This window comes from Lampetra planeri, chromosome 15, assembly GCF_965212315.1.
Source record: "Lampetra planeri chromosome 15, kcLamPlan1.2.h2, whole genome shotgun sequence".
Classification (NCBI taxonomy): domain Eukaryota; kingdom Metazoa; phylum Chordata; class Hyperoartia; order Petromyzontiformes; family Petromyzontidae; genus Lampetra; species Lampetra planeri.
In genome coordinates, this window is record NC_136121.1 from 4572033 (window position 1) to 4586724 (window position 14692).

General features: G+C 43.4%; 1 protein-coding gene across 1 annotated transcript in view; it reads right to left on the reverse strand.

Moving 5' to 3' along the window:
* LOC144722609 (relaxin receptor 1-like) overlaps nt 1–14692 on the reverse strand; it is a 320166-nt gene that overhangs the window by 201167 nt on the left and 104307 nt on the right. Inside the window, exon 3 of the mRNA XM_078600845.1 lies at nt 283–369. Within this exon, the coding sequence (XP_078456971.1) occupies nt 283–369 (87 nt within the window). The remainder of the gene's footprint in view (nt 1–282; nt 370–14692) is intronic.

The following is a 14692-nucleotide window of genomic DNA, read 5'->3' on the forward strand; positions in this document are numbered from 1 at the left end:
TAAACCTATGTAGTTATTAACATTATATATTTTTTGTTTACGATTGAAAACCAAAGGTGTGCAAGTCTGTAGTCAAGGTTAAGAATCACTGCTCAAGACTGGCTCTCTAGAGCTGCCTCTAGACGAGGCTCTTCTGCCAGCAGTGACGTGAGCTAGACATTGCAGATTTTCACCTTTATTTAATGCATAAATATGAATCATGCGATGTATGCTTGAATGACAAGCACGTGCAGCACACACACACACAGACAGTGCTGAGTAACATAGATCTCTTGTACTCACGGCATTCTGTTAATTTCCCCTTCCTCGAGTAGGGCGACATTACTCCGAAAAACTTGTCAAACAGTTGAGGCCAGCCACTGTTGTCGCCTGCGTGGAGAGGGACAGACGGTTGGGAAGTGAGAACATTAGATTGCATGATAGGTGAAACATCCATAGCGCACATTGCGTTACTCTGTTATATCCGTGTGAAATACTGATTTTTATGTACATGGCAACATTCACAAGATAGCCTTATTATCATTATTATTATTCATGTCATGTGTACAGCAGAATACTATAAAAAAACACACAAAATGTGTATACAAAGCGCTTGCTCAAAAACTGTCCCAAAATTCAAAGAAGATGACCATCTTGAAGAGGTCTTGAGACTCACTCAGACTTTTATAAAACTTAAAGAACTTGTAAATATTATTATTTGAAAGCGTGACGGTCAAATGATCGCCCATCACAGATGAGCAATGGGACAGTGCTCATCTCCACTTCTGCCTCTCATCAGTGGCGTCACTTGCGTTGCTGTCACCCAGTGCGGTAACTCATGGTGAGACCCCGTGCGGTAACTCACGGTGTCATCTCTCACGGACATCTGCCCGTACTTGACCATACAGAATCCTTAGTAAATGTTTTTTGTACTAATGTTACTCGTAAATCGTAAAGTTATTGATATAGGTTCACAAATACTAATTACCACAATATTGTAGCTAAAATACCAGAAAGTTTGACAAAATTAGCGACTATAAAAACACGAGCATCAACGAAGCCAACAGCGCGTGCTTGTCGCGCATGCAGACGAAACCACGTGATTCGATGCGTCATTGTAATTGGGTAACAATGACTGCTTTGACCGGAGCGCATTAGAAGGTTCAAAATGTAAATTAGCATAGAGTTTTAGCTTTGTAAGTATATTGTACATGTAAGCTGGGCTTACGAAAAATGTTTTTGTTGTTATAGCTAACTACATGGATATTTTTGATGAAAAAAATAATACATTTCTGCTGAAACACTGCACAAACATTGTATAGACAGTGATTTTGGTGTCACCCCCTCTGATGGTGTCACCCGGTGCAGTCCGCACCACCCTCGTGACGCCACTGCCTCTGATCCATGACGAAAGAAACCTGAATATTTTCATGAGGAGTCGGTCACTGACTTAGATGAGACCACAGCAATTCCAGCAAATTGCGAGGCACTATTGCCATTTGTCACCCCCTAAAAGTCTCATAGCTGCGGCTATAACATTGTGAACTTTGAAATAGCACAATATCTAGCATAGAGCATGCCTTGGCATAAGCTCTGCCTGGTTGTTTCCTGAATTATTTTTTTACAGATTTTGCGTTAAAAAAAATTAGTGACCGTCAATTGTAAGAGTGTGAGTTGAAAACCTGGTTGGAGTTGACACAACCCATCATCCCAAGAAGATCTTTAAATAGGTACCACTTAGTGGGTCACTAACACTGCTTGTCCCTTGGGGAGATTGTCCACCGCCTTGAGAACGTGACAGTTATTTTGTCTCCACAGCACAACCAATGTTGACTTTCTACAAAATGATAGATATTTTATTGGCCCTCGAGGGGTGATACTCTTGTTGCTCGGACTATGAGAAGTACATTCGTGTCAAGAATGTTGCAAGAGTGAGTACCTTGTTCTAAATATGAAGAGAATTACAGAGATGTAAACATAAAACATGAATAATAGTCATATATAGCGAACAAAAACCTTTGACTGCAATTCTATTGGCAGTAAAAAATATTTTTTTTACGGATTGGCAAAAGTCCAGCGCATTTGAAAAACACCATGCCCACGATTTTAAACCACTGGGCGAAAATCACAGCCGGGGCAAGGTTTGTCCAAGGGTACACGGCAATTACGGTTGAAAAAAACAATGCCTGCTTTAAAAAAAATGTAGCGGAGGTGAATAATGTGTGAAGGGTTGTTCCAGGGGGTGGGAAAGATTGTATTAAGTGAAGCAACATTCCGTAACAAAAACGCAAACGAGCTGAATATCAAAAATATTTTCCCTGACTCACGTGGCTGAAGCCATTGGAACGTAGTGTGTGTTACCTCAAAGTAGAAGGTGGGAAATACCACAAACGTAGCCTGGCTAATGTCAACTGAGGGGAAATAATGATAGAGAAAGCAACAACAACAATTAAAACAAACTAAAAAATCAAACGGCTGTTCGTAAATGCTTTCGCAGAGCTGATTTATGGAATCGAAAAGAGAAAAAAGTATTTGCAAAACCAATTCGCATTACAGAACCTGATTGGCTGTTAAGTGTGTTTTACTCGAACACTTGTTTGTTTCTACTAATTAGGTTTTCGCATGATGCTCTACAGCACTCCGCTGTTGTTTTGTGTGAGCTACTTCAAAAACTTAATTGAATGTTAATTTACAACTCAAAATGATCATCGGAGAGCTGGACTCGTTTGCCGGATGTCTATTGGCTCCAGAGGCGCCGCGTGTTTCCGATCGGGATGGGTGGCCCTGGGTGGTTGAATTTGGTCACGACCGCGCTGCTACCGTTTCCACTGCTCCAACCTTGCTTCCCTCCTGTTGCCATTGTTGCGCTTTTCGAAGAGCCTGAGATCTCTGCAGCAGAATCTTCCTGCATCTGGGGCGATCCATGGGCAATAGCCTCCTCGCGAGCCAGCGTCGATGTTGCAAAACTCTACACGTCGGCCTTGAGGACGGTCCTAGGAAGCGCTTTCTCTGCCCTCCTCTTGAGCGTATGAACACCTCGACCGAGCTGGGAGAATGAAACTCGCTTCAAAGAGTCTGGAGTCGGACATCCAGGCTGGGCCCAATAAAGTTGATGTTGGATAATCGTCGCCTCGGTGCACGTGGGGTTTGCCTTACGAGAGAGAGCATGGCGCGACTCTCTTGCAATTTCAAGCGTTGATTCATTGGCTGAAATATCGCGTGGGTGGTTTGTCCAACTGTTGGTAATGAAGATTGGAACTTTTCATACAAATGGATGAAAAGGCACACTGCCACAATATGTAATCGACTAAACCGTTTCGACATTCATATGAGTATGGGGTACTGCTCATCTCTGTTTAAGACCCTGTGCCAGTGTTGGAATTGCTACTTCCCTACGGTAGACACCAAGTAGTACTCATTTTAGTAACCCCAAAAGACATGTTAGACTCCGAACAGGGGTTTGAACTCCTGACCGTCTTGACTTTGATTATCCGCTCTGACCACGATCCCAACCTCCCGTAATCAATGAATTTATAAGTTCATAATTAGTTTCTTAAAATCATCCGCCTGCACCGAGGCTGGCACAGCAGTCAACCCATGGCACTTGCTGGGTCTGGTCCCGTGACCTTCTCCTCCTGCACATAGCCTGGCACAGCAGTCAACCCATGGGACCTGCTGGGTCTGGTCCCGTGACTTCTTCCTGCACATAGCCTGGCACAGCAGTCAACCCATGGCACCTTCTGGGTCTTCGTCCCATGACCTCCTCCTCCACATCCTCTTGCACCTAGCCTGGCATAGCAGTCATCCCATGGCACAACCTGGGTTTGTGCCGTGACCTCTTCCTCCTGCACATAGCCTGGCACAGCAGTCAACCCATGGCACTACCTGGGTCTGTCTCGCTACCTCTTCCTCCTGCACATAGCCTGGCACAGCAGTCATCCCATGGCACCTGCTGGGTGTAGTACCGTGACCTCCTTCTCCTGCACCTAGCCTGCACTAAAATCAATAATAGTCTGCCAATGAGATGAAGCGATTAAATCAGCATGTGTGCAGGAGGTTCTGGTTGGAATGCTGCTTAGCAAGAGCGTGAGAGGTCGCGATAGTTTGGGGATGCCTTCATCCAGCAGTGGATTGACCATGGCTGAGGATAGCATTATACTTTTTCGGGAGCACCTTATTCGTTGTTTAATAATTTCACTTGCATTTAATTCCTCTATAATAATGCAAGCTTTAAAAAACACATTTTATACGTACTGTAAATGTATTTTACAAGCATTCTAATGGCCCCTGAGTTACTGGTAAAAAAAAATCCAGTGTGTGGATTTGTAAACTTATACATACAACGCAACACATGTAAAACTATTTATTGCAGTCTTACAATAAACGCCAGAAAAATGCACGTGGGAAGAATGTGTAATTAAATGTTGTTGCTTTTATAGCATATAGAGGTAAAAGCAATACGTTAGAATTGTTTCAAGCTAAAGGGGAAAATGGCTGAGTGAGCGGCTGTAAAGGCCAGCAAACATTGTTAGTGGAACGTCGCTCGACCAACCAAATTTGCCTCCTGAACCTCCACATGTACACACTGCACCAGGTGCTCTTTTAAGGCTGAGTCAACTTAGGGGAGACACAGGACAGCCTTAACTAGTGCGTGTTATTCATTTTGCGTATAGGCAGGAATCAAATCCAGATATCTAAGCACTACACTACTATTCCAAAGACAAATAAACCCCGAATAGCCTTAACAGACAGTTGGGGCAAATGCTGCGATGTTTACACACCACACCAGGTACTCATTTGAGGCTGAGTCGACCTAACGGAGGCCCAGGACCGATTCAGATAATCGTCACTGGTGTTGACCGTCAGCGGGAATTGAACTCATGTCGCCAGAGGTTCGTAGTGCAGCACGCTCACTGCTACACCAGCTCCCCACTACTCCACACACACATATACACCCTACTCAGCACACACACTGCCCCAGACACACATTTCAGATATACACCCACAGAAAGCAAAGTCTGCCAATCACCAATTCGACGGTGACGTCAACACAGCACTTGTGCCAGGCTACGTGCAATTTCAGGCCACGTAAAGTGTTGAAGGCTCACTGTCATTACGTCACAGAATAGCCCGAGGTGTTATGAGTTGACTGATTGAAATTACTGGCAGATGCACCACATGTGCTACCCACTGTGTAAGTTTGCTGCGATTTAGCCACCCGGAAACTCTGTTCGTTGTTGTGAGCATCAAATCTTTGCCTTCAATTGCTGTACAAAAACACACATACAACAACTGCCGTTTCGTCATTAAGCAGCGGTGACGTTACCACAGCGCTTGTGCCATGCTAGGTGCACCTATATACATACACACATAAAACCACAGGGACGCCTTTTGGCGTCCTCTAGTCTAACATCATTTAAAACTAGGCTCCAAAGAAGGCTGTCCCTGGTGTGGATCAATCAGTTTCAAAGACAATGCATATATTATCAGAGTATGTTTTTTGTTTGCATTCTGACCACAAGTATTGTGGTTAATGCAGGCATGATTCCTTGTAAAAGGTTTCAGTTTGGTGTTTTAACATCTTAACACCTATATTCTTGGTTCTTTCGGTAAAGTCACGTAAAAGGGAAATAATAAAATAATAAAATAAAACAATAAAATTATCGTGAAGTTTCGATTGCAACACCTGATGATGATTGCTTGTGTTGCAATCGAAACGTCGTGATAATTTAATTGGTTTATTTTTTATTATTTTATTATTTCCCTTCTACGCGACTTTACCGAAAGAACCAAGAATATGAATCCCTGCAGTCACGAAAGCTTTACATCGAAATCTTAATACCTGTTTTGTTTCCAGAAAAAAAAATGGGAAAACCTATTCCTCATACCACACACACCCATAGAAAAAAAAAGATCCCTTGTATAGCCTTGCAAACTGTTGGGGCAAGTGCCATTAGCTAGCACCTATTGGTGGTTGGTGGTATTGACAGCATGTAGCCCTGCCACCTGAATCACCCAAGTACTGACGTTTACATACTGCACCAGGTACTCGTATAAGGCAGAGTCCATCCAGGGAAGGCCAATAATTTGTTCAGACATCGCTGGCCACTGATTGTTAACAGTTGCTGAATGACGAACTTAGGTCATCTGATTCATTGCACGGTTCGCTATCCGTTTCATCACGCCCCACTGACTTGCACCGAACACTCGCACACACAAACCCAAGTAGAGTGTTAATTGCTATTCATACATCTATCATTTTTTGTTCCAATATTATTTTACGAACAAAAACATATTCATCTTCTTGGTTCTTTCGGTAAAGTCACGTAGAAGGGAAATAATAAAATAATAAAAATAAACATAATCAAATACATTTCTCACGACGTTTCGGCTACAACGCAAGCAGCTGTCCTCTTGTGAAGAATAGGGCTGTCGGACTTTACCGAAAGAACCAAGAAGATGAATCCCTGCAGTCACGAAAGCTTTACATCGAAATTTAAAAACATATTCAATTTAAATATACTCATTCGGACAATAAACAGCTGTTTTGGTCTAGGCATAACACACGTTTTTATTCAAGCTTATGTTCTGTAGTCACACTGCCCTGTCAGATGTTCCTTGCCACAGCAAATGGTGTTCCCACATTCACACCTTTCCAGCCCAGCCAAAGTGTATCCAATACAACGTTTCTAGACCAACGAAGGTATCGGTATTTGAAGAGCACGATATTACTAATCTATCCATTGAAGACATAAAAACCCACGACTCTGTGATGCAATTTAAGAAAGGTAAAAGGCTCAAGCCTGCAATTGCCTGCTCATGCCATTGCTGCAAGAAGAGTCTCCACTAGAGGGAGCTCTGGTGAGCCCCCGAGAGGGGATTTGTGTACCGCGCTTCCACATTGGCCAGACGTCTTTAAAGAGATGGAGGTACCCACAAGAAAAAAATTGCTCTGCAGTCACACTGCCCTGTCAGATGTCCTAAAAACAATTGTTTTAGCAGGTAAGAGCCCACGGAGCTATTTAGCTCTTTTTCAGGCGCGACCTGGCCGCAAACAATAACTTGACGAAGTGGCTTATCGCGTGGAAATTTTTGGCAGCCAAATACTCTAAACGCATATTGCTAAACGTGGAGGGAAAAACCGGAGAACCCGGAGAAAAATCCATGCGACCACGGGGAGAACATACAATCTCCAAATATACAGCAGGCCTAAGGGTTGGGATCGAACCCATGGCCTCCTGTACACCAGGCGAGGTAGTAAACATCTCGCCACCACGGCATCACACACGATCAGCCTATCACCAGACTGTAGTGTAACTATTTATACTGCTGAGTGGACAGAAGTCAGGGAAATTTGAGAAATGTGCACCATTGTTTCAACTGCCTTGCCAGGATATTTAACTTGCGACCTCAGGATTGTAAGCCGAGTGCTTACTATTACAGCAAGGCAGCATCTTTCTATGCAATTTACATCACTGTATTGTATTTCTCTGCTTCCCACGATGATTTTCATATGTAATCATGTTGACAATATCTGCAATCATTCTCATTACCATGTAAATTACTTTTCCAGTTGGCGGTCAAAGTTGGTTTCCCTTAATCAGGTGACTTTGGCCATCATCCCTCCAGGACAGTACTGATGAGTACCACTTTGTTGAAATTCAGTGGTGGTCGTCCTATTGATAGACTGGCCCCTGTCATGGTAAGGTGGAATCTACGCCACGGAATTAGGACCAACAATCCATATCAGCGCTGACAAATGCTCATTTTCGTAGGAAAACACTTTAACAATAATTAAATAACCTTATATGAAAAGTGCATTATTAATAAAACAGTATAGATATGTAGTGAGTCCAACTGAGTCGCAGACGTTCTTTGCAGGCAACACTTTTATTATGACATCAACACCTAACACAAAGGAGTAACTGCCCCTTCACCAGATACAGCCTAGGGTGGTGACCACCCAACTAACTACGCTATACTGTGGAGTTACAACTACGAAGGGTCGGGCCCTCTCACTCGGGTCCTCGACCACGTGTTGATGTCTTGCAGGACGTAGGGGTTCAGCTTGTGGACATAGAACTTCAGGTTGTAAGATGCAGCGACCCCAGTCCCTCTCAGGGACCCACCTTATATCCCCCCCACGGGTTGGGGCTGCTCCGCCCTCGGCCCCGCCCGCCTTTTGGAGCCTTCTAGCTCCCTCTCGATCCCTCTCGAGAGCTCTCCCGCACACGTGACCACCCCCTTGTCCCCCCACCTGGGGGCCTCTCTATGGACACTCCAGATCACGTGTCTGTTGGGTCAACCAGAGTGCCATGGCCCGGGGAAACCCTGCCCCTGGGCTGACACTCTTCTACTCCCCCCTATGGAAGCCCGCGCTACACGTTATGTGTGGTGCCGGCGCTATCCCAGCGCACGCCAAGCCCCGCTAGGTCTGGTACTACACCCACCTACGGGGTGTACGCAATTACAGTGCATTGCGTGCCGTGGCCCTCTCAGGCCGGCACCATACAGTGACATCCCTCATGTCACGACGGATATATAAGGAACACATTTAAGGAGCTATGCACTTTAAATTATTCGACTAATATATTTTACTGCCTCTACTATGAGCATCAAAGTTTACTTTACAGCATAATATTTCCATTTAAAAATGCTGAATAAATGCTGCATATATACATTCTTTACCATACTTGCTTATCTTGGTTTTTAAAGGGCATATTTAGCTTTTAAACCTGAAAACGTGAATGTAACACTTTCAACCTCAACAAAACAATTCGCACATTCTTACTTAATGACGGTTGCTTGTGTTGCAATTGAAACTTCGTATTCTATTATTTAATTAATTTTCTTTCTACGTGACTTTACCGCAAGAACCAAAGAGTAATTACTGCAGTCACGAAAGCTTCAAATCAAGTTCGCACAAATCTGTTCCGTAATGTTTTCGTGAAATAAACGTTGTTATTATTCAAGAAGCAAGCTGCGAGTTAAGGCTTTTGACAGACATTGGGTGCACGTTGAACGACGAATTACAATTTCAAGCGGACTTCCCTGTTCTGCCAACAACATTCCCTGGAATTGTGATCTCACAGCGTGAAAAACAAAGAGGAGTTTCTTGATATGGTGATTCAACTCTGCAATGGGAAAGGAATTCAGAGAACGGGAATGGACTACTTGTGGATATAGTCCACTTCATTCTGACGTAGGAATGTGGAATGTTTGAAACGAGCTCAGGACTGCTAGTAGAGATGAGTGCTGATCATTGGAGAATTAAGATACTAATAACTTTGTGGCTGTGTATACAGCACACTGACCTGTATAAGGGATCTCAAGCACTAGCATTGTAACTGTCAAATTTATATTTACAAAATAATGTTGAATTCCCTTTCTCCCCAATTTATTCCAATTGTGTTATTGGCATCGTGTCACGAGGTGACGAAGCCATTGGCATACAATCCCCTCAAAACGGTCCTGTTACCATTTACATAGCAGTGATCAAACCTTCCCACACACTCTGCTATGACGTGAAGTATCACAGGAGCAGTCAAACCAATAGTTGTATTACTCAGAGATGGAATATATATTTTTAATCTAGATTGAAAATTAATTTCTTTAGAACTGCTTTTTTTTATTAGTTTGTTGTCCTTCCCCCACAGCTCCGATTAGCACGGTTGGCTACGTACGGTGAGAAAGAAGTTAAAAATACACGCACACATATGGTGACAGCTGGGATATCCTTCATCAAACTGGATATTATTTGTATTACTATGCTTGTTTACCAAAGAAAGCTTCACTGAGTCTCATGACTCTTTTTCCAGGAGAGTCCTGCCAAGTTTTCACAATAGGGGGGCGATGATTGACAGGATTACGTTATTCCAATGGAGTAATTTTGTGGTGTTATTTTCCTATTTTTTTAATTGACACCAGCGCACAACGGCCCACCCTTATGAACGACGCCACGGAATCTTTAACAACCATTCTGAAACAAAGACGGTGCTGCATTCGTATGGCAAATACGCCCGCAGTATTAACTGGGCGGTCACTGGAATTCGAACCTACACACATTCAAATAACGTGCAAAAGCACATTTAATATAGCAGGGTGATCCCACACATGGGGTCACCTTGCTTTAGATGTAACAGAGATTGCCATCTGTCACACGACAGTCTAATCGATATTTGAATTCTTCAGGCTATAATGTGAGCAAACGAAAGTGTACAACCAAATTTCACCGGCTGGAGTTTCTGTGCAGCCATATGTGACTGGGCTGAAACCTTTAAGTCTCATTGGCATCACATCGCCGCTTCACTTGATTGAGATTCCAGTTAAATCGAACGCGGCTGGCCAGAATTCCAACCCAGGATCTCTGCCGTGCCCTGTCCTCTTTGCCACCTGGCCAACTCAACATTTAGCTGCTTAGCTCAATACCGTTTAAGGCAGATACTGCAGTTGCTTTGCTGTTGCTATGTTCAATAATTTTCAATGCATGAACATTGTCTTTTACCACGATCAAATATGCACTATGTGCAATATTGTGTGCAAGTGATAACTCCAAAAACTCGCAAGTCTTCATTGGAAACAATGTCTCACCATTTTGTGCTTCCTAGCCAAAACCACGTATACAAATCACATATGCAGGGCTATCTGTTTGCTGATACTCCACTAAGATAAGAAAACAATTATAGAGAAATGTTTTTTTTTATTTCAAAGCATCTAAATGCCTCTCAGTACGCACAATCAATCGTTCAACACCTCTCCCCTGTAACGTACGGAGTCATCGGCTTCACAACATTCAACGAGCTGTTGAGAAGCAGGTAAGAGAAATCAGTGGGGTTGTCGCTCTCTCTGTCGATTACCGTGGGTTAAGGCAGCTGTTTACGATTGGCTCAACCCAGCAAAATCACCCCTGATGCAACTTATGTCAGAAGAAAAAGTTGCGCGTAACTTTTTACGAAAGTAAAAGCACATATCAAAAACTTACAAAAAGAGCACGGTACAGCATGTCCTTTGGTAAATTATTATCCCGTGTAAAGGATAGGTTCATATGTTGACTGCGGCTCTCATTGAAATAGCAGATGCCACACTCCACAGGACACCGTTAGCTTGTTGAAATAGCCACACTATTTGGTTCCATCGTTTTTTTTTATTAAGAAATGTTACGGTTCATCGGGAGCGAGATATATTTGAGTTCCCCTTTATGTATTATTTTGAGATGATCAAATTGAAAACTTGGGCACTTTGAAGCTCAATGTTACGTGAGTGTTAACTATTTTAGGACTTACACATTCATCCACGTGATAATCAAACATAGTGGCCGACGCATGCAAACCGCCTAAAGCCCTGTGATAATCCGCTGATGCCTGAAGGCCTGCCCACACCTTTTGGTCATGAGAGTTGTTTGACCATACTTCACCATACTGGTCAGTGACGGCTGGTGAAGGGGCAACCAGGATTCAATTCACGTGTTACTTCCCGTGATGTTAGCCATGCCCGGGTATCAAACTCAAATTGCCAGGGTTCATAGCACAGTGCGCTTTCCACTACTCCATCAATCTACCCCCCCCTTTTACAGATATTTTTCTACATGTATAACGGGAAAAAATGCTTGTGGGATGGCAATGTAGTGTTTGAACAGCCTTCATCCAGCAGCAGATAGACAGTATGAATTGTAAAGTTGTTGCTTGCTACCAGGGGCGGTTTCTTCATTAGGGCGATTGGGCGACGCACCACCAATGTCATTCAACCACAGAGTCACGCTAGCCGTCACTGTGCCTCTGGATATAGTCCAATCAGCGTCATGCTACGTTCTGTGGAGTACCGCCTCTTTTTGGGCGATTTCCCTCCGGCTGAGAATCGCCCCGAGTGGTCCCATAAACTTACATTCAAAGATGTTTTTTTTCGAACGGGGGGCGCTGCAATGCATTCTCTATGGCTTCCGGGAGGGCTCGCACTAACGTGCTTACGTCATTATACGTAAGCACGTTTCATCCAACAAAATTATTTGTCGCCACCTAGTGGAATCTTTAATAAAAGAAACATGAGTGGATTGTATTAATAGCGAATATAGAAACAAACAAGATGTTTTGTAAGAGTCACTTTATTTTTCATTAATATTAAAGAAGTGAAGTTGCCTTTACATGCTTAAGCTGTTAATTTATCCATTGCATGGGTGGACCTTATCCTTATCAATCATCCAGACATTTGCCCCCCCTGAGAGATTTTGCAGGAGCCGCCACTGCTTGCTACTCTATTTATATAGTTATCATTTTTACGTCAGTCATAGTTTTCTTCGAGTCGATAACAACCTGTGCAGTTTTAGTCAAGTTTTGGTCTGCATGGCATATCGAGTCACTCTCTTGGTCCAGATGACTGAAGCAGCCAAGATGTAATTCACCTCTCGCTGTTAAATGTTTCGAGTGGTGCATGCGAATCCATAATAATAAGGTCAGACAATCAGTAAACTCATTAAATTTTGTATACACATATATAGTACAGTAGAGTAAATTTCCATTTGGGTTTCCCTCAGGTAATGAAGTCTCTAATAGCATTACAAAATTATCTTAGTATGCGTCTGTGTTCAGAATCACGAACATCGTTTTGTCTGAGGCGCGCTTCTGTCTGTGGTGGGTATGCATAGCTGCCGTTATGCTAGTTGATGTTCATCCACTTGTGGTCACTGTTGTCCAATTAAGTGAAGTACTTGAGGAATATTTTCCTCGTAAATTGCATTATCAAAATTAGCACCGTTGCCGCTTCATTGACACAGCAATTTATTTGCACCTTAAGGTCGGTTGGCGGAAATTTAGAGGTGTTCTTTTCCTCTCATGCCATAAACACATTCCTGCGGAGGGAGCTGGTAGGAATGTTGGGTTGCTCGGTCAATGGCCAGGGTCAACGGCGGCGTGGTGTATTCCGCAAATATGGCCGACTGTGAGGGCGGGCACAAGCCGGCGTGAGTAGGTTAAACGTTGAGTTTTATAAGGGCACCACGGGGTGACCAGCCCCTCCCCACCCAGCCCCACCCCTCCCACCCCCCACCCAGCCCCACCCTCCCCACCCAGCCCTTCCCCACCCTCCCCTCCCCACCCGGCCCCTCCCCTCCCCACCCTCCCCTCTCCACCCAGCCCCACCCCTCCTATATTTTGATGCACGACGGACGGAGACAATAATCCCCTGTGGGCTGGTGTAACCAGAAGGTTCCTACCAGAAAAATGCCCGCTTATTGTCATTGATTAACCTGTTACTTTATCTAGATTTGAAGTTTTCGTGACTGCAGGGATCCATACTCTTTGGTTCTTTCGGTAAAGTCACGTAGGTATAAAATAAAATAAATTGAGCAATCATTGGAAGGATGTTATTAACCAGATAAAACCCTAGCTGCTTTGTATTGGTTGTCATCTATCATATCTGCCGGGTACTTCTACACCACGCAGCGTTCGCCCTCCCCCTACCCCACACCCCCACACCTCCCTCTCCCCCCTTGCTCCTCCCCGTTTCTTACCTATATAACCTCTTACCACGGCTAACTATCTCTCTCACTTCAGCAAAAAATGTTATTGCTGTGGTTTTCCCACCTGATGATGATTGCTTGTGTTGCAATCGAAACGTCCTGTTATTTTATGTTGAGGAAATAAATGACTCGTGCCCATTTTCATCAGCTCTGTAAATATTTTCTGAGAAACTCCTATACATTTCCAAAATAACATTCTGAAATAACTTCCAACTTAAAAAAACACGTTTGAACATTTTTCCATTGTTTCTCAATATTTAATTCATATTTTCCACTGCTCAGATTGAAAGAAGAAAATACTCCACAACTGATTTTGTGTGTACAAAAAAATAAAAACACACTTTTTTAATTCGGTTAATCAGCTAGTCTTATTCTATTTGAGAGTTTACGTTGATAATACATCAGATACATCTACGTATTGAGCCAGAAACCAGTATAATAGTGTAATGTAGCTCTCAGAGACACCATCTTGTCTTCCATATATTTATTATGAATAAAGTCCGCTGACAACTCAACGAGTAACCGCGAGTGACTCTATACACCGGGGTGGTTAGACAACTCTATTCAGAGACAACATAGCTTCTAGTCTCAAGACAACTCGTAGACGATAGAGATGACCCGTTCCAAGGCGACAACGATGACAGCCATGATACCCCACGCCGGCCCTTAAGCCTCGCCCTATCCGGCCACGCCCCTATTCTCGAATTCTCCTCGCCGCATCTGCTCCTGTCCATCACCGCCCTAATTACACTTCCCCCGCCATTGGATCCCGTGCTCCCCCTCACGTGATCCTGTCAACTTTGTCTCATCAATCGTCATTAACTCGCCCCGGGGAACCATACTGTCCCCCTATCCCTCCGTATTGTCTTTACATCAGTGATCTCTCATTATTTGTGACACAGCATTTATTTCCGGGAGGCATATCCTCACAGATATTATCCTCCCTTTTGACTTGTCATTTTACTCTCAGCAATCCACAGCATTGATAAACGAAGGCATACAGCCAAGGCAAGGCGGTGTTCAATCCCTGATGCTGCTGTACAATTTGTACTGTATACTGCTTAATTCTTAAATCGATAGATTACCTTTATATGACAGTTTCAGTCTGTATCACGTTCAAATACAATTGTATCACAATAAGCTTTATAATAATCACCTAAAGTATATAGATTGTAGTAGATATAAAGTTATAGCCATTCTCAA